The sequence below is a fragment of the Crocodylus siamensis genome, chromosome 1 (assembly GCF_052110815.1).
Source record: "Crocodylus siamensis isolate JL-2025a chromosome 1, ASM5211081v1, whole genome shotgun sequence".
Taxonomy (NCBI): domain Eukaryota; kingdom Metazoa; phylum Chordata; order Crocodylia; family Crocodylidae; genus Crocodylus; species Crocodylus siamensis.
The window spans coordinates 141675264-141699252 of NC_143395.1; the positions used below are offsets into that span (position 1 = coordinate 141675264).

General features: G+C 43.9%; 1 protein-coding gene across 1 annotated transcript in view; it reads right to left on the reverse strand.

The window, feature by feature from the left end:
- Window positions 1–23989, reverse strand: part of NID1 (nidogen 1) — a 92955-nt gene that overhangs the window by 27351 nt on the left and 41615 nt on the right. The window contains exons 11-15 of the mRNA XM_090044607.1: window positions 15623–15766; window positions 14151–14273; window positions 3739–3957; window positions 2897–3069; window positions 714–840 (exon numbers count right to left, since the gene is read on the reverse strand). Coding sequence (XP_089900733.1) covers window positions 714–840; window positions 2897–3069; window positions 3739–3957; window positions 14151–14273; window positions 15623–15766 — 786 coding nt within the window. The remainder of the gene's footprint in view (window positions 1–713; window positions 841–2896; window positions 3070–3738; window positions 3958–14150; window positions 14274–15622; window positions 15767–23989) is intronic.

Here is a 23989-nt window from a genome sequence, read left to right on the forward strand (position 1 = left end):
GTTTTATGGATTACAGAAAGAAGAAGACTGCAATCTAGTTGTGTAACTGGCTATGGGCATTTCAGTTGTGGTGTTATTCAAAGCCTGCATCTGCTGCTATAATCTCCTGGGAATCTGTACTTGGCTTCTAGCTATTGAGATGGCAGGTATGTTTAAAATGAAAAAACTGTCCTTGTTTCCAGGATGTTATTTAGTTGGTCTAATAAAAGATATCACATTTACCCAAAGAACCCAGTCTAAACTGTCCTTCAAATTCCTTCCTTTAAGAATTATTCCTGCAGACACCTACAAAACAGTTCGGCAAAGTTTGGGCAGCTGGTGCCCTGTGACTGCTGCTCACACCTCAAGGCCATATTGCACAACCTTCTTTATGTTTTCTTCCCCCCGGGTTTAAGACAATCTCTTGTCCCTTCTCCTAATCTTAGGTTGTAGGCTCTTGAGGGCAAGGACTGTCTTTTATTATGTTTGTAGTATGCTTAGCACAGGAGAAGTGAGGTCATGAGGTGCTCTTGAAAAACAAACAGTAATAAAACAGATGTGTTTTTAAATTTAAGGCTCTTGATACACTTTGATTTCTGCCAGTTCGACCTCTTATGAACATTCTACCCTTGCAGTGGTAGAACACAGCCATGACTTGGTTAAATGCTGCTGTATGCCAGGTCTTACAAACACTGCTAGACATTAGTCTGTGAGGAAGAAAGCTATCTTGCTACCTGTTTTGATGATGGCTGTTGGCTCCCCACCATGCAGACTGACTTGACTGATGGAAGGGCCACTGATGTCTGTCCAATAAACCATCTTGTCCTTGCAGTCATATGCAACTCCAATAACAACTTTATCCTGTAAATCAATAAGAGAATTACTGTAGCCTCAAATTCTATAACAGGTGAGAGCATCAAGTTTGAAATGCCTGAATTATGTGCACGGGCAGAGTTAAAGATAAGGGCCTGGTGAGCAAACAAATAGATTCAGCACTGACTCAAGTCAACATACACACGCATGCGCACACACACGTACTTCTCACTCATTTGACTGCAAGTGCTCTTCAGTGGTGTCCCCACACTTTCCTCTCTGAATACTGAGGCTCTCATGCAGTCTTCATTAAGAGCTATTTTCTTTCTCCTGTTCCTTACACTGTTATACACTGTGCTGTGCAATGTTTGACTACTGTCCTTCTCCCAAAACTTACCAAAAGAGGCTGTATTTTCACAATCTGTGAACTGGTCTGAGATAAATCATTAAATATAAAATACAGATAGTAAAATACAGACAGTAAAACTAGAGTTCTGGTTTAATAGGTTATGTGTGTGTGTCTGTGTGTGTGTGTACTTATTAAAACAGAATTCTAGTGTTACTATCTATATTATTTTGATTTAAAATAAAAACTTTTCTCTTGAACAGCAGCTGACATACATTTGAGAATCTAGAATAGAAGAAAAGAGAACAACTATCACACATTTAGATTTAAAGAATCTTTCTGGTGGCATTTATTTAGGACTCTCAGCAGGCCTTTCATCATTTTGTTTGCATTCCTGAGTCTGCCTCGTGTGATGCCTTAGATAAGATTCTGGCAGATTAGAAGAGAACAACAAGTCCAGTGATCCCTTTAGAAAATCTCTCAAAAATATTCATTAACTTGGGATTTATGTATGACATTTTGGCCCATCCAATAATACTAAATATTATAGGGTGAACTGCATATTTGCATATTGTAGCATAATTGCTGCCTCTCCTCACCAACACATCTCTGTAATTTAGAAATCTTGTTTGGTAGCAGGATGGAAAAATACGTGCAACATTAATCAGAAATCAAACTCAGAGTTGTATCTTATCTTTGAAGCCCTTTGCTGGAGAGCCTTAATTAGATTTTTCATTAGATTTTTCAGACCCAGCAGTGTAAGTAACCAAGCCAGTTAAGAAGAATTTCCACTTCTGTGCTTGTGTTTATGTCAATGTGAATGACCAAATTTGTAGTTGGTCGTGTATATTATCTACAATTTACAGTTTATTATTGTATGGAATCTGCATACAAGAGATGAAGGGCTCAAATTTCCTCCTACATGAGTTGCACCGGTTTACTGGAATCACTATGGAACCTCCAGAGAATATATAATACAGGCAAAATGGGGCAGTTACAATCCTAGATGCAGGTGCCATTATAAACAAACTGGAGCTGTGATGAAAAATGCAATGCCAAATGCTGTGGAGAACAAATTAACATGCTGAAGTTGGGTAGTTGAAGGAGTCAGATTGTACCATTTAATAAAAAAGCATACAGTTAAAGAGTCACAGGCCAGGAAAAGAGAGTAGAATTTGAAAAGCATCAGGGATTCTTTTGGATAGAAAGAAAGCTTTTCAAGACAGTGGGGAACAGTGTGGGAAAAAGGTTTACCACCCATTGGGCTCAGACAGGAGAGGGGACAGAAAAATTTGAATCTGAGGAGTGTAGGGAACTGACTGGAGAGCAGGAAGAGATGAAGACAGAAGGCAGTATTAGGGGAGATGGGGAGAAAAAGCACAATCTATGGAAAACCTTTAAGAGCAATTTGGAGTTTTATACTGGAGTGGGAAGTGGAAAGAGAGCCAATGAAAACAAGAAGATGGGGGTGAAGTACTCCCACACATTAAGCTTTAAGAGGCTCTTTTGAACAAAATGAGGGACACATTTATTTGTAAAAAAAAATCAAATTCCTTTATAAATAACCCTCAGTTTTGGTATTCCTTATTAGTGATGTATTACACCAAATTTGTGTGGAGCCTAATAAATTTGGGGATTTACATAAATAATGGTTATGTCAGAGGCTTTATACATCAGTCCATAAATTCACTCTTCACTGACCAAGGTGACATTTTTTTCAAAGCACACATGGTCACTGTATATACAACAGATACTTACTGGAACATATAGCAAAGCTTTTGCATCAGCTTTCTTCATATTATTCCCCTCCAGTGGGACATGTTCAATCTTTCCACTTTGGGCAAAGAGTAAGTGTGTTCCTGGGGGTAGAGGAATTGAATCTGGTCGAACAGAGGGCCCAATAACAACTGGAGGAGCAGCTGTACTCAGACCTTGTTGATAGATGATGAAAAACAGATGAAAAAACTCATAAAAATATAGTAAGGCAAGGCATAACCTACAACAGACAACTGGAGCCAAACTTCTTAGAAAGAAATAGCCCTCTACATGGACACTAATAAAGCAGTTCAACCAGAAATGTCAAGCAGCTCTCAAGTTTTTCTTAATTGGCAGGGAGGGGGAGTAGATGACCCAGGATTTTCCATCTCAGATTTTTGCTGAGTCTACAAAATTATTGCTTTCTTTTCTTGAAAAATACACCTGCCTTTTCCCTGCCTGTTGGCAGCAGGAGATAAGGAGCCTATTATTGTGCCCTGGGGTAACAGCAAAACATGTGCAGTCATTATAGTCCTCAGAGGATAGAGCTGCTTCTTCATGAACCCCTAAGGCTTAAGAGACTATGTAAGACAGGATGACAACCAACCCACTCACAGAAAGGACAGAAAAACTGGCTGGATGCAGTGCTGTGCATGGCTAAACAAAGCACTCTGTAGCCCCTGGAGAGGTGTAGCCATAGGCATGCTTCTCCCTAAGACAGTACAATTTTATACCACTCCAGTGTGCCACTGTGTCTTAATGGTGTAACTGAGTCCCATGTTTCTGAAACACCCAAACCTAATGGAGAGATCAGGGGAAGGAAGATAAGTCTTTCAGCAACTTACATGGGGGTCGGATTCCTGGACCAGATCTTGTGCCATCAATCTCATTCCCATAACTGTCCACACACCAACAGTACCCAGAGCCAGAATGGCACTGGGTTGGTTTGTAATTCCCATATTCATCACACTGTGGGATAAAATCACCAACAGGTCTGGACCCTCTGGGGATGAGTGAGCCCAAAGCCAGTTCTCGTTCATGCTGGCATTTGGTTTTCTCCACTTCTGCAAAAGGATAAGACGCAGTGAATAGTTCTATTTCTAATTTAATCCAATGCTTTTCTTTGTTGTATTTTTTTTTACAGTTGACCAGCTGCAAGATTGAACAGCAGAAGAAGCATATTACACAGCAGAAGCATATTAAGAAGCACATTAAAGTAACATGTAACTGTTACAAGCCCTGAAGTCGTATCTTGGAAGATCAAGTGTTATTTCACTGACAGCTTGGAAGTGCAACGCCACTGTCCCAAAGTGATGTTATTTAAAATGCATATCACTACTAATTTAAAGAGTGTAATTTCTTGTACTCTGAGCCCATATTCTGATTTTACACTGCAGACTGGGATTTAGTAAGCAATGACACCACATCTCTACCCTATCTCCAGAGGGAGCATCATCTATCCCAAAGGATGGTGTCTCTAGTATTGTTCTATTCTCTTATCCATATGTGTAAATGAAGGGCATGTCATAAAAACAAATGTGCCCCCCACTCAGAAATGGAGAAACTAATGATCTGCAGAAGCCACAATATCTGTTAATGCAGAGGTCGTGAAGGAAGTGTTAGCATGCCTGATTATCGAGGGCATCATGAATAGACCTCCAAAGAGCAGGTTTTGTTAAGACTTCACAAAACAGTTTATGTACTGGTAATCTTTCTCATGCAGTAGGGAATGGCATATGTGTCACAACATTTCCACCAGCTGTGTCTGCACAAAGAAACTCAAAATATACAATCCAATGACCTTTTCCCTTCTCCAGGCACAACTGACTGGGTCAGCTTTATCTTCCTCTGAGAAACCCTGCAGGCTTGTGTGCACAAGAAGAAACGGATCTAGTTGTGAATGTACATCCTTTAGACTGCTTCTCTGCCTGCAGAACCAGCTCCTCAGTCAGCTAAAAACAACTGCAGCAATGAAAAGGTCTAAACAATCACACTTAGATATATACATTTGTGTTTTACATTGCACATTGGCCTTGTGGGGAAGAATGGAAACAAACCAGCATTAGCTGCTGCTGCTGTGATGCTTGGGGTAGGCCAGACTCGGCAGAACACACAGCTGATCCTTCGTGCCCACATATAATCTGATGTTGTCATCACACGAATACAAACTTTAGATTTCTTTATTTAAACCGTGCAAGGAAAGGCTTGGACAAATATCATGCACCTGGACATGATTAAGACCAGGAAATGTAAATTTCTGGGAAACAGCTCAGTGTCTCCAAACAAATGAAGTATTTGGCCTTAGCTCTGGCGTGGGTGGTGAAGAGCTTTTAGACAACGTACAGAACAGATCTTTAAAGACCACCTCCAGTATGTGCCTAGTATTTTGTGTGCTGATCATTCTGTGCGCTCTGTGTGTGTGCAAACTGATTGCTTCCTCAGCTGTGCCTTATACAAAAAGTAGGCTCTAACAACTGGGAGGGTTAGGCACATTATTTGCTTTCTAAGAGTTCAAGTTCTGTGCACAGCATCATTCACCAATGATAGCAAAAGCTGTACACTAGCTGGACACTGAGCTTTCCTTTTCCATTGTGTGATACATCCAAATTATATTTGGAGAAATGATCAGACTCTCCCACCTGAAAAAAATAAATTCAAATACCAAAAGTTGGCCATTTTTCCCTTTCTGTCCCAGAGTCCTAGAATTAAACTACAGATCCTGTAAAAGTCTAAGTTTTTTATTAAAAGTTCAAAGTTATAAATGCAAATCAGGAGGCGCTACTTCACAGTCAGGACATCTAGGATCTGGAACCAACTTCCAAGAGAAGTGGTGCTGGCTCCTACCCTGGGGGTCTTTAAGAGGAGGCTGGATGAACACCTTGCCAGGGTCATCTAACCCCAGTACTCTTTCCTGCCATGGCAGGGGGTCGGACTTGGTGATTTGCTCAGGTCCCTTCCGACCCTACTATGAAACTATGAACAAATTAAGATAAGGAATTAAAACAAACAAACAAATAAACAGGTAAGCAATTCCTTATTATACAAAGGAATGCATTTGTTTCAGTTGTGATGTGGCTATTATACTGTTACACAGAATGTATTCTGACTATAGCTAATTGGAAATTTCACAATATCTTAGAGTTCAGATAGGTCAATGAACTTGTTACATTAACCTGGTGGGTATCAGTTATAGAAAAGTTGACAATACAGCTGCAACAAAACCATGAACACAGACCCCACATGATCCACACAGTCACAAAGGTTTGCTCCTGTGGATCCAACTGCAAGATTGATGCCTTAGGATAATTCCTTTACAATCACTAGTTACTAAGAATTTAGAATGAAAGTGTCCACAACTCTAGTCTTCAGGGAAATTAAAACTGTGGCCTGTTGGTGAGAAATGTACCAGAGTAAAGACAGCTTTCATATATAATAGCAGCAGTTTGTGCTGCAATTTTTTTACGCCTCAGCTTCAGGAACATGTGATTTATTTTCTATTGCAATTTGAGAGACTCATCTTGCAAACATTTTGGGTAGCTTTCTATTATGTTGTTTTGGTGTCTAGATTTACACGAAACAGAACGCCCTATGCAGATGACTAAAAATTTGGACAAGCAGGGTAGATTTATACCTTATAGACTAACTAAATCAGAGATGTATAGTGTATGCTTTCATAAGCAGAGGGCTTAATTTATCAAAAGCTGTAAAATTTTGGAAGCATTCAATTATTTTTGCCTTAGTCATTTAGATTTGGGTATCTAGACTTGGCTATATATCTGTGCCCAGAAAGGGGTACGTGGCTAGATGTCTCAGCCTGGACCAGGATGACTAGAACCTGGACCTCCCAGGTCTCCCCTGTTCTGGACAGACAGCTTAAGTATTGGGCAAGTGGGATATCACCAGATCCTTTGAAGGGTGTTGTGAGGTGTAAGGAGATAAATAAAATGTGAAGAGAAGTGCAGGCTCAGCCTTGTCCCTGCCTGGACCATCCCCTACTCTCACTGTCTGACCCCTCTGCAGAGAAGAAAGCACTGTAATATATAAATTAGTTTTTCTAACTAATTGGGTGCCACTTAATTCACAAACGTTAGGGAGGGCTGCCTTGAGTCCAGAAAGGTTGGGAAAAACTAGTCCATACCGTCAGGCCATTTGTAGTACTGTAAAGATGGCAGATACACCACAAAAAATATCCAGACGTACTACTGGGCTGTGTGTACCGTGGCAAAGACTCCCTTTGGGAGGAGAGCACCACTCCACTTCCCCTATTTGCCCCCAAACCTCTGAGATACACTTCTGGGTGTGGGGCTGTGCTGCCTGGCATCTATGGGGCAAAGACTCCTGGGATGGGGGAGATTCTGGTGCCTCCCCATAGGCAGCACTTAGAGCTGGGGCCCTGCTACCCCCACAATTCCAGTTATGCTACTAGAATTGGGAACATTTGGAGCTGGGACCTGGGGCTTGAACAACAGAGGATTTACATACTGCAGTGCCTAACTGTTACATGCAGGTAGCCATTTGACTTCTTTTTTAAAAAACATAGCTGAAAGAGAAAGAGCTGGAAATGCCCCTTTACTGCCCCGTGAACCAATGGTTGGAGCTGTCACCCAGGATGTGGAAGAGCTGGGTTAAAATCCCTCCTCTGTCTGATGAATTCTGAATACACATCTCCAGTCAACTGAGGGGGGGATAAACTCAGTGGGGAAGAGACCTGGTTTCCCTGATCCAATTAATACCATATCTTTTCATATACAACATGCACCCCTCCCCCCAGACATCAGCCTTCCAAAATTGGGATCCATGTTTTAAGCAGGGAAGCTGTTGTCTTTGCTGGAAAAGAAGCACTCTTGGAGACACTGTGCATGCCACGCAGCTGTTAAAATGACTGGCTGTTTGTATCTGCTCAACAAACTGAGGGGGGCAAGGTTTTATGTTAACCCTCTCACAGCTGTAGCTATTGGGCAGAAAGTGGGCAGCTGAGAGTATCCTGATGAGGCTGAAGATGTAGAAAGAACACTTTATTTACAGGAACTAATATAAAGAACCACTTACAGTAAAAAACTGACAGTCTTGCTACTGCCCTTTGTTAGGCTCTGGGGCCTAACCTTGTGCAACACAGAGTAAGTCCTCCTGGGAACATCAAGTAGTAAAGGACAGGCTGCCACACCAGGACGTTCCTGATGCCATACCTCCTGGACACTCTTTGTTCCCAGGAGGACTCACTCTGCCAGAGACAGCCATGACTGGAAAAATCTTTTTTTCTACATTTTGCCCTCCAAAAACAAGATGTGACATTTACTTGTGGGCACGCTGTATGTGAGAAAATATGGTAATTCATGTGTACCAACTTGATAAATCTGACCTGGCTAAGCTGGGAGCTCCACAGCTAAGCAGGAGTTTTGAAGAGCTAAATGTTGGGCTTAGGTGCCAAGAATCATAGATTCACAGGATCAGAATGGATTTTGAGAGTCATCTAGTCCAGTCCCCTGCAAAGACGTAGGATTCATTGTTTCTAAACCATCCCAGACAGATGGCTATCCTGCCTCTTCAAGAAAAAGGTTACCAAGGCAGCCCTATCCAATGTCATACTAGGGAACCTATACATGTGCCTGATGCCTGCTCCAATGCATTCTAATCAGAATGCATTGCTAATTGGAGCAGACTGGATTAATCTAATCTAGAGCTAATTAGCACACACTAGCAGCTTTGATGTCATGTGTATTCAGCATCCCCACATTTCAAAATGGTGCTGGGGGCACTTTAACTAAAGTATGTTGAATAAGCTTTAGTTAAAGGGCCCCGTTTGCCATTTTGAAGCACAGGACGCTGAATACACGAGAAGTTGTGAGCACTTTAATCAGAATGGCTTCTGAGAGAGACGCTGTAATTAAAGCATCCTCCCTCCCACCCTGGAGAGTGTGCAAAGACACCCACTGTTCTTACAATTGGAACGTTTTTCTTTGGATGTAACTGAAATCTGATTTGCTGCAATTTAGGTGCGTGGTTTCTTTTGTCGATAGGGCCCCAACTCTCCTTTCCCGTATGTAAGTAGCCAGGCATGTCACCAACATTATTTGTAATAGGTTTTAAATATTCCCCATTATTTTAATACTGTTTACAAAGCTGACTGGAATACCCTGTCTGTTAGCAAACATCTGTTTGGTACCACATGTTTACATGGTGCTTTTGTCATAAGTTGGCCTGATTTTCAAGACCTGATTCATGTGTTAATACTTTGAAGCTATCTGTTTGCAGGCTCGTTGAATAGATAAATCACATCCCTGCCTTGATGATTCAACAGAATAAGTTAGACAAAACATATAACAACAGTTCTACATGTATTTCACTAGTGCAATACCCATTGTATAAGTCAGCTTCCAGAAAAAAAACAACATTATGGCTATGAACCTTCTTTTCCTTCAATACATCATCCCTTCTGCCTAGTCAGTGAGGTATTCTTTTAATATGTCTGCTTTAAAACTCATGCCTTACTGCAAATACAATAGAAGTTTTATAGATGAAGGCTCCCACAATTGCTCAGAACTCACAATTTCCCCAAGTCATCACACAGTATTGACTACACAATACAATTTAAATTATGAACAGCTTTCTTGACTTCTTACCCAATCAAAACTCCCATTGCACTGGGAATTCCAAGAAACAGTACTGAAAGGGATCTAAATTAGTAGCAAATATCTTAAACATCTAACATATGGTATCAGTTAAAAAGGGAGCAATGGCTCCTATGAAGAGGCCAATGGTTATAAAAATTGAAAACAGTAGTTTTACTGTGTCATATCAACTGGAACCAGATCCCCTCAGCGTGCTGAATATCGACAAGTCCCACTGAGTCAAACACACTGGGTGTGGGTTTGCAGTATCTGCCCTGTTTAGTTACATGGGTGGAATTTCATTGCTCTTTATGTACCTAAGTGGCAATTTTTCAACCGTGTAAACAGTTGTTACAGCACTTACGCAGTTTGCAACTCTATTACCTGTGCAGTGTGGATGTGTAAGTGTATGTGTGTATGCTACACATGCTCAGGAGGCTGTGTGCTGACCAGGTATGTACATGGCTACCTATGTACGCAAGTCACAAAAGTCTAGCCAAACAAAAATGTGACAGAAGAGGAAGCCTCTTCCATGTTTTAGCACCAACAGCTGCCTGGTTAGGGCACATAACCAGTAGGTTGGAGACCCAGGCTCTAGACTTTTCCTGCCAGAATGGGGTTGAACACATGACTTTCTCATTCCCCAGCATAGTTCTCAACACCACAGATTAGGCATCATGAAGGCTCCTTCTGAAGCTGGCTCTCTGGGCAGCACAGAGAAATACACAGAGCCAAGAGAAATCAAGAAAACTAGAGTGTGTGAAAACTAGAGTGTGTGGCTCAGCAAGACAGAAACTGCCCTGGAAGGGCATTTGCTCTGGATTCCAGCCTGACCCATTGCTCCCAATACGGCAGAACCTACTGCACTGCTTACCATTCATTTTATCCAAAAACTATTTAATGCTGCCATGGCCCAGCTTCAAAAGGGGCACTGGAGAAGGGATTGGATAAAGCTTAAGTTGTGGTATAGTGGTTTGAATTGTGAGTACTATGTTGCAAAGGCAGAGAGACTGTTGTGTGCCTTTTGTCAGAAAGTAGTAAAGAATGATAGGGACTAGAGGATAGCCACTTCTGAAGAGTAGCATTGAACAAGGAATGAAGAAAGGAAAGCTTTGAATCTCTACATCCCATTCTGAGTGGGTCCTATATGCTGGGAATGTGGTGATCCAGCAACCCAAACACCTAAGTTCATCTCTCTGCTCAGATCCTTAAAGGAAGTATCCCTGAAGAAGGTTATACTTTTATGCCTGAGTACAGCTCTGATCTCCTTCATACCTGAAAAGGAGGCAGTGCTCTCATTAATGCTTACAAAACATTGCTTTAAATGCACAAACACAATTAGACCTGCCAGAGTTGGTAGGTCCAACATTTTTATCTTTGTTCAGTTCTTTTGTCTTGTCTTATACTTGATCTTAGCAAAAGGCCTATAAATATAGCTTAAGCAAACATGTACATTAATGTGTGTGCAAGGACGGGTGGATAGTGCCTGGTAAGGAAAAAACATTAACAGTAAGTGTCACAAACAGTTTGATAGCATTTTGTTCACACACCCTCTAGATGTGAATCTGAGTCTCCCACTTCTTGCTAAAGTATGGGAGTCCTTCCTACTCTTTCTTCTCCAGGACTTATGCCAGTGTACACACATAAGTAACTATGGTGTCTTCTGAACACATAATCCAGAAGACCAGCTTTTCTAAAGCAATGAACGTTTGTTTTTGGTCTGACTCTCTTTCGGCATTTATGCCAACTTGAATTATGTACATTTGGGTCCAATGATGCATTGGGACACGTCTCCTCCAACTTCACTTCACATGCAAAAGTAATTAGGTACTGGCTTTGATATCATGCCAGACTCACATACTCAATTTTATATGCCATTGAAATCTATTTAACTTCTGATCTAACAACTCAAACATTTTTGTTCACAAACTGAACCTACAGCAAGTGCTTTGAAAATTGTGCCCACAGTTGTTAATGTAATCTAACAGTAATTTCTATTTTCTTGCTTGGATCAGTTTATTCCAAGTACCACAAGAAGCTACAGAAGGCTTTTCAATTGCTCCTCTTAGGGCAATTAAAAAAAACTCTAATAAGTTATAAATGTCAGCTTAAAAAAATATCTCCATTCACTTTGCTTTTGTCATCCTTCACTTGTGGTAATGTGCTACAAATAGAAAGCAAGACCACTAGTGCATTTCTCATGTGAAATGGATTATCCACATATTAACAATACTAGTGACTGGCTTTTAGTGGTCATAACTCCCCAGTCCAAGAATCTGGATTGGTTTCTGTTTAGTAAACATAGTCTCCGGGGTCTGCAGGAGTGGGAACTGACATCTGTTTCTTTTTGAACTGAAAAAATGAAGCGTGAGGAAATAATGAAGTACAGACATTCTTAATAGCTGCTGGAATGCCACTACTTCCATCATTAACTCTTTCAATAACAAGCTGGATAACCCTGGAATGAATGTAAAACTCCAGACAATTTCCTATAGTTGCTTCCAAGAAAAGATTTACTATGTGTTTTGAAAAAGGAGCAAAAAACCAGATTGCTACTAGCCCTATGGAACTCAATGTTCAAGATTAGACTTCTATCAGTAAGAATAAAGGCTCTTTTAGTTTTGTCTGACTCCACTTTTCCTGAAACCAAAAACCTTAAAGTTTACTAATAAAGTTCAGATCTAAGTCCAACATGTGCAACTCAGCCTCATCATTACTTTTCAGAGTAATTGTTTCAAGAAACACATTTTCCAACAGTGGCTAGATTCACTCACATGTTTTGTATTTTAAAAAAAGCAAAGCCGATACTTGTACACGATGAGGGGGAAACTACCAGTATATTTAGTGTAAAGACTGAGTATTTGGTTGAATGACATTCTTCAGGCTGGTTATTAGTGGATTCATTTAGGTCAAAGGTGTCAAACATTGCCCATAGGTCAGATCTGGCCTACTGATAGTCTAACAGCATAGCTGAAGTTGAGGGGCAAGGCTACCGGGGCATGGCCTGCAGAAAATTTTGGGGTCTCTGGGCCCAAAACCAAGCACATGGCTATTGGCAGCAGGGGGCGAGTGATGCCCCCACTATGCCACTGCCTGCCCTTAAACTCAGGCACTGCCTGTCCCTGGATCTGTCATATCTGCCACTGGTTTCATGGGTTTGGACCAGAAGGCGCTCCTGTGATCTGGATCCAGCATGGGGCTCAGGGTGAGTTTGACACCTGTGGTTTAAGGCAGGGATGGACAATTATTTTGGCTGGAGGGCCGTTTAATGAGTCTTGGTGAGCTGTCAAAAGCTGCAAGGGTAGCCCCACCCCTTGTTGGGTGCCCCACCCCCTGGTCGCCACCTTGGGGCCATAAGTCCCACCTCTAACCTCTGACCTTTGCCAGCCAAAGTCCCTCCCCTTACCCCAGAAGTACTCCTTTTGGGAGGGAGGGTGTACCATCTTGAAACTGGGGGGAAAAATCATGTACTAAAAAAGTCAAACATCTACTGTAACTTACTTTAATTTTATTTAAAAAAAAATTGTCCTGATTTATGTGTGTTTGCATAGCGTATCTAGTGGCAACTGCATAATAGCTCAAATACATTCTTACTCTTGTATATTGTGTGTGTGGGGTAAAGGGGTAGATGTGGGGGGGGTTGAGGAGTGTGTGTGTGTGTGTGGGGGGGTGTTTGGGGGTATGGTGGAGGGTGGGGTGTGTGGGAGGCTGTGAGAATGTGCTCTGGATGCCCATTTTGCCTTTTTGGATTAAGGCATAAGCACCTAATTCTGATATTTTCATTTCTTGGGCAATGAGGAAATGCAGAGGGCCCTAAGGAGGAAGGATAAGGAAAAAAATAAGCTTCAGTTACAGAGCAGATCATTGCTGTAGGTCATGTAAATACATATGGAGATGAGCTTTCAAAAAGATCAGGATGTTTTAAAACCATATCTAGTCAAATATAAGGTTTTACTAGATGATATTCAGCGTTGTGCAATATTGCCAGAATGCATATATAGAGTGAGCCATTCTTGAAAGAAGCTTCAAAGAAATTACTACACAGAGATAAGCTTCAGTTAGGCCCTATATACACCTGAAAGCCTCAGGTCCAGAAACTCACCATGGATACATTACTGTACTTTAAAATAATAGAGCCAGAAAAACTTTTTTGGCACATGACAGATTTTGACAGAATAATCACCACTTTGATAAATCTAAAAAAATAAAAAAGGCAAAATGGTTATAAAGATGAACGGCACCTATGCATGCGCATGGAGGCTGCTCCAGTGTGCCGGAATTCCAGCACATTGGAACAAATTAGATTAATCGAGTCAGCAGGAGCATAACAATTGCCATGCTCCAGCAGCCTCCTGAGTCTCATATATCAGCATCCCCATGCTTAAAAATGGGGGAGGGGGTACTTGAACTAAAGCTTGCCGAACAAGCATTGGTTCAAGCACCTCCACCACCATTTTTAAGCATGGGGATGCTGATACAGGAGCTGCTCTCAGAGCTGCTCAAATTAAAGTGCTGCACCCCCTACCCTCAGAGCACGTGTTAATGTGCCCAAAGACATGGTTTGTCCTAAAGAGGAACTTGGATAAATATTTATCTCTGATTCCTTAACTTTCCTTCTGATCCTAAATACAAGAACTATAAAATTTTACCTTCTAACACACACTGGAAACCATCCCCACGATAACCTGCCTTGCACTGGCATCTGAAGGACCCTGGAGTGTTGTAGCAGAAAGCATCTGGGTGACAGCGATTCTGTTGACATTCATCTACATCTGTAAAACAAAAGATCAGACCAGGTACTCTTTTTCTCATGAGAAATAATAGACTACACATCACAGACAATATTTTCAAATGTACTTATGTTGCTTAGGAGCCTAAGTCTTGTTTTTAAAAATGACTAATTCTCCTAGGAGTCCAGATTCTACTGACTTTCAGTGGGACTTAGTCTCCTAAATTATTTGGGTGCTTTGAAAAATATTATCTCTTTACTGCCCCTAGAAGTAAGGGGTTGAAGTCTTTACATAAAAAGCTAACAAAAAGCTCTGATAACAATTTGTCAGAGCAATAACCTAGCCACTTTTATTTAAAAAAAGAATAATTCTAGTTTATTACACAACAGAGCTATAAATCAGTAGATATTATAAAATAGGTTCAATTTGGTTGTTGATGGTTTTAAGGCACAGAATTATGGAAAGCCATTGCTGCACTGCAAACTAACTAAATGTGAAAGAAAGCAAATTACCAGTTCAGAGTTGCAGGTACAGGTTTCCCTCGCTGTATGCAGGTTCTGTATGTGCAAATTCACTCTTATGTGATGACCCTTTTTATACCAAAAATTTGTTATATTCAAGGTAATTTCACTCTTATGCGATTGGTGTATTGGAAGCCCGCAGTCAGCTGCTTTGTGCAGTGTGTTGTGGGAGTGATGTGCACCCAGTCTCCTGTGTGGATCTGTGCTCCTTGCTCATTGTCTGTGACATGTGTTTCTGTAGTTGCCAGCCCCATTATGATAGTGCCCTGTGCTTATGTATACTGTCTGCTGTTGGTGAGTACCAAAATTGTCTTGTAAAGATGGTAGAAATGAGTCTGAGGGTCAGTACAGTTGAGGTCTTGGAATGTATCCCTATTTGTTCACTGTAAAATGGGTTCCCTTTGAGAAAATTTGAGTTATGAGCTGTTTTCCAGGAATGCATGTACAGCATAAAGCGAGAGAAACCTACATAGTGCACTAGATTCAGATGAAAACAACTGGCATCACTCTATATTGATCTACATCAACTGTAAGGAACTGACCTTAGGTCACCATAATTTTAAAACTGTTTAATACTTCTGCAACTTTTGTAACATACCAGGCTGCTTATCTACTGCACCTATGTTTATCTCTTACCAGTTACCATATTACAGAGTAAGGGGGTTGGAAGAAACAATTTAGAGACTGAAGTGTGTTTGTCAAGTGACCTATCAATCGGGGCATTTAAAATCAGTCAGCTATTTAAATTAGAACCAGCTAATATATGGTGAAACAAAACCCACATTGACATCTGTTGACTTACTGGCACCTACAGGATCAACAAACTTTACAATAAACAAAGCAAGCACATCAATAAATGGCACTACACACCTACACAGGTACGTCCATCTCCAGAGAAGCCAGAGAGACAGGAACAGATGAACGAAGACCCACCAACATATGTACACTGGGCACGCTGAGGAATATCACAGTTGTGTGTGCCTGCCAGGCAATGGTTTATCACATGTTCGACTGCTGTAGGTTAGATGCAAACAATTCATAAAATGAAATTTGAATGTATAAAGTTTCCTTTTTCCTTAACAACCTGCATCTAGAGATAACTTTCAGAGAAAAAAAAATTTTTTTAGAGATCAGTAAACAGAAAGGAAACTTAATTTTATTTAGCTCTCTAAAAATCTATGCAGGCCAGGGCCATTTTATAAATTAAAGACCTGATAATGCAAAGCACCTTAAAGGTTTGGGCCAAGTGCTTACTGATATGCAAACAGGGATCCTAACACTTAATGGATTTTTTTCCCTTTATGTAAGGAACTCCTGAATGCCAAGAAGTTAAGAAAAAGGCCCTGCGTGGGCTTTTTACATGTTGGCTGAACTAGCAGTTCATTGTACTGGGAATGATTTACTATCCTGCTAAAATAACCCACATATGACCCAAGATTGTCATCACTTGGCAACAGAAAGATACTCTGTCTCAGGAGGCACACATGTTTTTAAATTAATGGAGAGAGGCTTGGGTTATCCTGCAGGGGCTTAGTAAGACCCCACAGCTTTTCAGATTTTCTGTTATTACACCATCTATTTACAGTGCTATCTACTACCACATTACCTTACCTTGGCTGGACGTATTGGACACTCACATATTTGTGGGGATGAGGATTTTTTAAAAAAATGTTATTATTAACATGCAAAATTTGGGGGGATATCTTTGCCCTGGGTGGCATTTCCCATGGCTCTTCCCACTCCCACCTGTTATGCTTAAGAAGCAGAAGGAGACACTTGAAATTTAAAAGTCCCAAAAATAAAACTAAAGGTTTCTCATGGTCTAAATATTTGATTCTGCAGGCTGTATTTCCCTAATAGTGTTTCAACTGCTGCTGCAACCCTGCTCCAGCAGTCTATCCTTCAGCAGGTCTGTATTGTGAAAGACAGGGAGACTGGAAGTGCAAAACTTGGATTGCTGCTCTCCCAGCAATGTACTAAGGAACATCAAGATAGTATCAAGAGAAAACAAAATCCATGAAGAGAGTCACTTTCTCAGCTTTTCCAAATGGGGAGCCCCAGCAGATGGCGAAGTTGGAATGATTCAGATTTGTTCTGCTCTGTGAAAATAAGCTGAATCATAGAACTATGAGCATAAGGCACTATGTACTCTGGGCTCCTAAGCTTCAGCCAGCAATACAAGAACAATCCCTACTTTCAGCTCTTTCCCTGTGCAACCTATGGGTCAAAGAAGCAGTATGAAAAAGTTACTGTTTCAGAAAAGGCAGTTCAGAGTGTTGGCTCACAGAGCATGTCAAAGGAGCACAATGAAAGATAGGAGCCTTCCCTTCAAATGGAGAAGGAGGAAACAAGGAAAGAGGCACTAGATGTATTTCTTGTCCTGCAAGAAAAATCATTTCACTTTTCCCTCCAGTCCTGTGCCCTTCAGAATGCACCTTCACTATGTCTTTCAGAGAAAAAGGGGAGCAAATCAGGAATCAGCAGTTTTGCTGAGGAAGAATTTGCCGAGAAGTATTTATTAGACATGCTACAAGGATAAACCTTATTGAGGGGACAGCAGACTGAAGGTGGTGTCACCATAGTTTCATAGTTTCTAGGGTTGGAAAGGACCTGAGTAGATCATCTAGTCCGACCCCCTGCCATGGCAGGAAAGAGTATTGGACACCAGGTGGGGAAAAGTTTGGAAAAAGTTAAGAAGAAAGCACTGCATTCAAAAGCTATTACTCACAAAAATCCTTGTCTCTTGCATACCTGTCTTTCAATATCTCATCCTAACCCAGGTGGGAGGAGAAGGGACAATGGGAGGATAGGTGTAAAGAGATAGAGTTCCAACATCATGGATAAGGGCAAACACTTGGTTCCACTGTTTGACAACTCAGGGGAAGATCAGAGTATCATGCAGAAGGAAGTGAATGACTCAAAGGGCTGGAGAAACAATACAACGGGATGAACTTCCTTAGCATTTGATTTTTGACTTTCATAGATTTCATAGACATTAGGACTGGAAGGGACCTCAGGAGATCATCGAGTCCAGCCCCCTGCCCAAAGGGCAGGAAGTCAGCTGGGGTCATAGGATCCCAGCAAGATAAGCATCCAATTTACTCTTGAAGGTGTTCAATGTAGGTGCTTGAACCACCTCTGCTGGCAGACTGTTCCAGACCTTGGGGGCTCGGACAGTAAAGAAATTCTTCCTTATGTCCAGCCTGAAATGGTCTTGCAGGAGTTTGTGACTGTTCGACCTCGTCATCCCTTGGGGCGCTCCGGTGAACAAACGTTCCCCCAGATCCTGGTGGTCACCCCTGATAAACTTATAGGTGGCCATCAGATCACCCCTGAGCTTACGCTTTTCCAGGCTAAAGAGTCCCATGGCTCTCAGCCTGTCATCGTAAGATCTGTTTTCCTGACCTCTGATCATGCGCGTGGCTCTCCTCTGGACTCTCTCAAGCTTCTCCACATCCTTTTTGAATTGTGGAGCCCAAAACTGGACGCAGTACTCCAGCTGCGGCCTCACCAAGGCCGAATACAAGGGGAGAAAGACGTCCTGGGATTTGCTCGAGAAGCATCTATGGATGCAAGCCAGCGTTTTGGTCGCTTTACTAGCCGCAGCATCGCATTGCAGGCTCATGTTCATCTTGTGGTCAATGATGACCCCCAAGTCTCTTTCTTCTGTAGTGCTATCCAACGTAGCACTGCTGAGCCTATAAGGATGCTGCAGGTTTTTCCTCCCAAGGTGGAGAACCTTGCATTTTTCGGTGTTAAACACCATGAGGTTCTCGTCCACCCATTTACTGAGCTTGTCCAGGTCAGCCTGGATCACCCGCCTATCTTCTGGCGTGGATGCTTTGCCCCAAAGTTTGGTGTCATCGGCGAACTTGGCCAGTCCACTCCTGACTCCAATGTCCACATCATTGATGAAGAGGTTGAACAGGATGGGTCCCAGGACAGAGCCTTGAGGGACCCCACTGGTCACAGGGCACCACGATGAGTGACTGCCATCAATTACAACCCTCTGGGTCCGACCACAGAGCCAATTTCCCAGCCAGCGGATTGTGGTGGAGCCAAGGCCACAATTGGCCAGTTTGGCCAAGGGGTGATGATGGGATACCAGATCAAAGGCTTTTTTGAAGTCAGGATATATGACATCAATCTCTTCTCCCTTGTCCAGGTGATAGGTCACCTGGTCATAGAAGGAAATGAGATTGGTCAAACAAGACCTACCCGCAACAAACCCATGCTGGCTATCCCTTAGGATGTTAGCCTGGGCCAGTCCATCAAGGATGGCCTCCTTAATAAACTTTTCTAAGATCTTCCCCAGGATAGAAGTCAGGCTAATGGGCCTGTAGTTAGCCGGATCCACTCTCCTCCCTTTCTTGAAGATCGGCACCACATTGGCCTTCTTCCAGTCTTCGGGCACTACACCAGAGCGCCAGGAGTTTTCAAAGATCTGTGCCAGGGGCTGGGCTATGACGCTCACCAGCTCCTTGAGTACACTGGGGTGCAGATTGTCAGGGCCAGCTGACTTGAAGGTATCCAGTTTCTCAAGGTGTTCCTTCACGAGGTCAGCATTTATGGAGGGTAGGGGATCCCCAACACCAGGATCTCCCTGTCCCATAGCAGGCATGGGCGTCCCGTGGGACTGATGAAAGAATGATGCAAAGTACATATTTAATAGGTTGGCTTTTTCTTGGGCGTCAGTTGTAAGGTGCCCCATCTGGTTTAGCAGGGTCCAACATTGCCCTTGCTTTTCTTCCGGGTCCCTACATATCTGAAAAAGGACTTTTTGTTGTTCTTGATGCTTGAAGCTGGAGTTCAGTTGCAGCCTTGGCTTTCCTGGTTTGCTCCCTGCAGGACCGGACCAGTGCAGAAAATTTCTCCTTGGAGGTGAATCCCGTCCTCCATCCTTTGTAGGCTTTCCTTTTTAGCCACAGGAGGTCCGCTAGGTCCCTAGAGAGCCAGGAGGGCTGCTGTGCCTTCTTGCTGCCTTTCCTCCATGTTGGAATAGACTTAGCTTGTGCATTGAGGATCGCTTCCTTGAGAAGCAACCACTCTCCTTGAACTCCCATCTCCCTGGGGTCATGGTCCCTGAGGGCCTGACCAACAAGCCTCTTGAGCTTGTCAAAGTCAGCATTTCTGAAGTCAAGGACTTCTGTGTTGCTGACTGACTGCTGCTTTACGGCAGATGGTGAAGGTGATCAGCTTGTGGTCACTGTCACCCAGCTTCCCATCGATCACTAGGTCGCTGATTAGGTTGTCCCCCGTAGCCAGTACCAGGTTGAGCAGCGCTTTGCCTCTCGTTGGCCCATAGACTTCTTGAGTCAGGTAGACGTCATCCACGCATGAGAGAAAGCTTTGTGAGCACTCGGATTTTGCTGAGTGATCTTCCCACGAGATGTCCAGATAATTGAAGTCACCCATGACAACCAAGGTCCTGGAGCAAGCGGCCTCAGTCAGTTCCCGGGCGAACTCCTGGTCAAGCTCAGGACTTTGAGTGGGAGGTCTGTAGTAGACTCCCACCGTTGTGTCCCCTGTGCCGTTTTTCCCACGAATTTTTGCTCAGAGGGTCTCTAGCTGTCCGTGCCAGTCGCCAACATCAGCTTGCAGGGACATGTAGCTTTCCTTCACACAGAGAGCTACACCCCCGCCCCTTTTGTCAACACGATCCCTCCTGTACAGGGTATAGCCCTCTATACCCGTGGTCCAGTCATGGGTGGAGTCCCACCAGGTCTCCGTTATCCCAATGACGTCATAATTCTTTGCACTGAGCAGGAGGACGAGCTCGTCCTGCTTGTTGCCCAGGCTCCTGGCATTTGTGTACAGGCAGGCAAGTGTGCCCTTGGGGGCTCTTGCCTTGCCCACAGATTGTGCCAGGGCTGGGGCAGGGGTAGGCTCCCTTAAGTGCCTTGGTCCGCTGGCTTTGCAAGGGTCGCTCAGCGGGCCAGCAGTGGCAGTAGTCCCCCCATCCCCCAGCGGGCTTAGTTTAAAGCCCGGTGGAGCCGGTCAGTCAGCCTGGCTGAGAAGAGCCTCCTCCCCAGGGGAGAGAGGTGGAGGCCATCTCTTCCCAACAGCTCGCTGCCTCTCTCACCAAAGAGCGGGCTGTGGTCATGGAAGCCAAAGCCTTCCTGATGACACCAGCTCCGCAGTCTTTGGTTCACTGCGTGGATCCTCCTCTCCCTCCTCACCCCATAGCCCGAGACTGGGAGGATGGACGAAAACACCACCTGAGCTCCCAGACCCCTAAGCCTCTCCGCAATGTCTCGGATGCGGGTCCCCGGGAAGCAGCAGACTTCCCGGGCTAAGGGGTCGGGGCGGCAGATTGCCCCCTCAGTGCCCCGCAGGATGGAGTCTCCCACAACAAACACCTTTCGCTTTGACTTGGGGAGAGTGGCGACAGTAGCTGCGGTTGAGCCTGGGTTGCCTGCGGGAGCTGGCAACTGAGCAGGCTCTGCTGGGGCTGCAAGAGGTGTGAACCTGTTGCTAAGCTCCAGCGAGGGAGGGGCCTTGGTGCGGCGGGCCTTCGGGCCCTTGACCACCTTGGTCCATGCCCCTGACTGGGCAGAGCGGGAGGTCCCAGAGTCCTCCTTAGTCCCGGAGGGAGACGGTGCTCTACCCTGCAGCTCCTGGGGGAGAAGGGCCTGGCAGTAGGAGTCTATCTCCTGCTCGCAGTCCCTGATGGCACGCAGTCTCTGGGCTGTGGCCTGGAGCTCCTCCAGCTGGCGCGCCAGAGACCCCAGTAGGGAGCAGACCCCGCAAGGGGAGGTGGCCATGCCCCCAGGCCCCAGAGCCTTAAAAAGGGACAGGCAGCCCCCGCAGCCAAGAGCCAGGGGCTCCGTCTATGTGGAGCCCAGAACCATGGGCTCCGTCTGGGTGGCCGTCTCTGAGGTGCCCAGTGGAGGGGCCGCTGAGCCCGAGGGGACCCTCGGGGTGTGGCGCGTGCCATCCCTGTCATGCCTCTGGTAGGCTGGCTACGGCTGGGGCCGACTACTCTGGGGGGGTCGCAGGCAGGGTCTCGTGCCCTCCCGCGCCCTCCCCTGCGCAAACTCCGCGCTAACTCGAGTGCCTGTTTACGCAGCCTGTTCACGCGGCTCTGGTCACGGGGCTCCCTGGGGGGCTGGGCCAAGTAGGGTCCTGGGCGGGGGCTTGACCCGGCCCAGCACCAGGCAGCGGCCTCCTCCCAGGGAGCGAGGAGTTAACCCCTTCCCACCACGAGCCCGCTTACCTCCGACTGTGCTGGGGGTCAGCAGAGGGCTCTGCGACTTCTTGAGATCTGTAACATATCCACCATCCCGAAGAACCCACAGAACACCAGAGATAGGGAAAATTCAACATGAACAACGTGCACCCCCAGAGGCTGGGGGTGGGCACAGCTGCACTGGCAGCACTGGGAGCGCAGTGGCAGTAAGCGCAGAGCTCCCGCACATGCCACCGATGCTGTCGGGGTGGGGAGCAAGCACCCGCAGGCGCTGCCAGAAGTGGTGGTGTCAGCCAGCGCCAATCGCGGACCACCCACAGATGCTGCCAGTGGTATCAGCGGTGAGGTGGCAAATGGCGACTGCCTGCAGGAGGTGGCATCTTTTTGTAGCGGGTGTGTGGCCATGCTTGGGGGGGGGTGCACGTGCACCTGCATGCCCTACATGTTGACCCTGAAATTCAACATAGAAAATTCTCCTGTATTTAAAACTTAATCAGTTTTAACAAGTCCTGCATTAACTTCTTCAAACTTTGTCAGCTATCACAGAAATTAAACATTTGCAATTTTATCGAAAACCTGAGAGCAAGAAAATCTTTCTGTAGGCCTAGATACGGATCTGCCCAATTATATATTCTAAGATTCTTATTACCACCAGTCAGAGATTAAAATAACCAAGTATGTAAAGAAGAAAAGAATTTATTAAAATGAATCTACCAAGCCAAATTATTAATTGAAAGTTTTCATGAGCTACTTGACATTATCATGGCTGAAAATAATTTTCTACAAATCCTTGAGACTGAGATTGCCTAAAATGTTCTGACAGATTTTTTTAAAAATTCATTTACTTAATTTCCTTTGGGCAAGATATGGTATGAACTTCAAGACTGCCATCTGCCTCCAGGAGAAGTCAGGTTAACTTGTTTTGACTTCCACTCTATATTACGCAAGTAAGAGTGTTACTTAGAAGACTACTATGCTGAAAATATATGAACCTCCTCCCCCCTTACGAATTCTCCCTCTTCCCATCAGCTATTTCTGAAGAAAAGTGAAAGAACTGTCTTTTATGGTCCCTAAGATGTAAATAAGTTTTTTTTTTTACAATTTAAAAACTTGCAAAATAAAATATTACCAGGGCAGCAAGCAGGCCTCTTGAACATAGGTGTTTGGGTCCCTTTCAAAGAATCGGAAGTCCATGTTCCAGCCACATGGACTGTAACCAACTCATCTTTGGACTTCCCTGCAGTACATGGCTCAGAAACAGAGGCCTGTCCCAGAGTAGGGGCAATGTACTGAGATGGTTTACAACTGGAACAAGATTAACCTGCCTTAAAAACTGGGCATGTGAAATGAGATGGCATGTTAGCAATCACTCCAAATTTTTGTCCCTTGCAAGTCTGATTTTCATTAATGTTTGCAAACTACAGATCAAAGTAACTGACAAGTAGGAGAAAAAGCTAAAAACCAAAGAGCTAATTTTAAATACGAAGTAGAATGAATTACAAGAAAAACTACAGAATTTGATCCCCCTGCTACCCGACCCAAGGACTTTTTACATGCTCCCTAAAATCCACAAACAAGAGAATCCAGGCAGACCTATAATATCCAACCATGAAACCCTAACTGAGGAAATATCAGGTTACACTGAATCCATCCTAAAACCTTTTGTTACCCAAAGAGAGTTTTTCCCAAGCTACAACAACAGACTTTCTATGAAAACTTAAAAACACAGACCACCTTCCCAGCAACACCCTCCTAGCCTCCATGGAAGTTACCTGCTTATATACCAACATCCCACACTGGGATGACATCCAAGCCTGCCTTACAAGAGGCAAGATCTACAAGAGCAAGATTACAACTCAGAGCATAGACCTCAAGATATTACTGAACGTAAGCACTTTGTCCTCTCACACAACAACTTCACTTTCAATAATGAACACTTCCTCCAGACCATGGGCAAAGCTATGGGCACTAAAATGGTCCCACATTTTACCAACCTTTTTATAAGCCACCTGGAAGAAGAATTCCTTAAGGACTGCACCATCAAACCC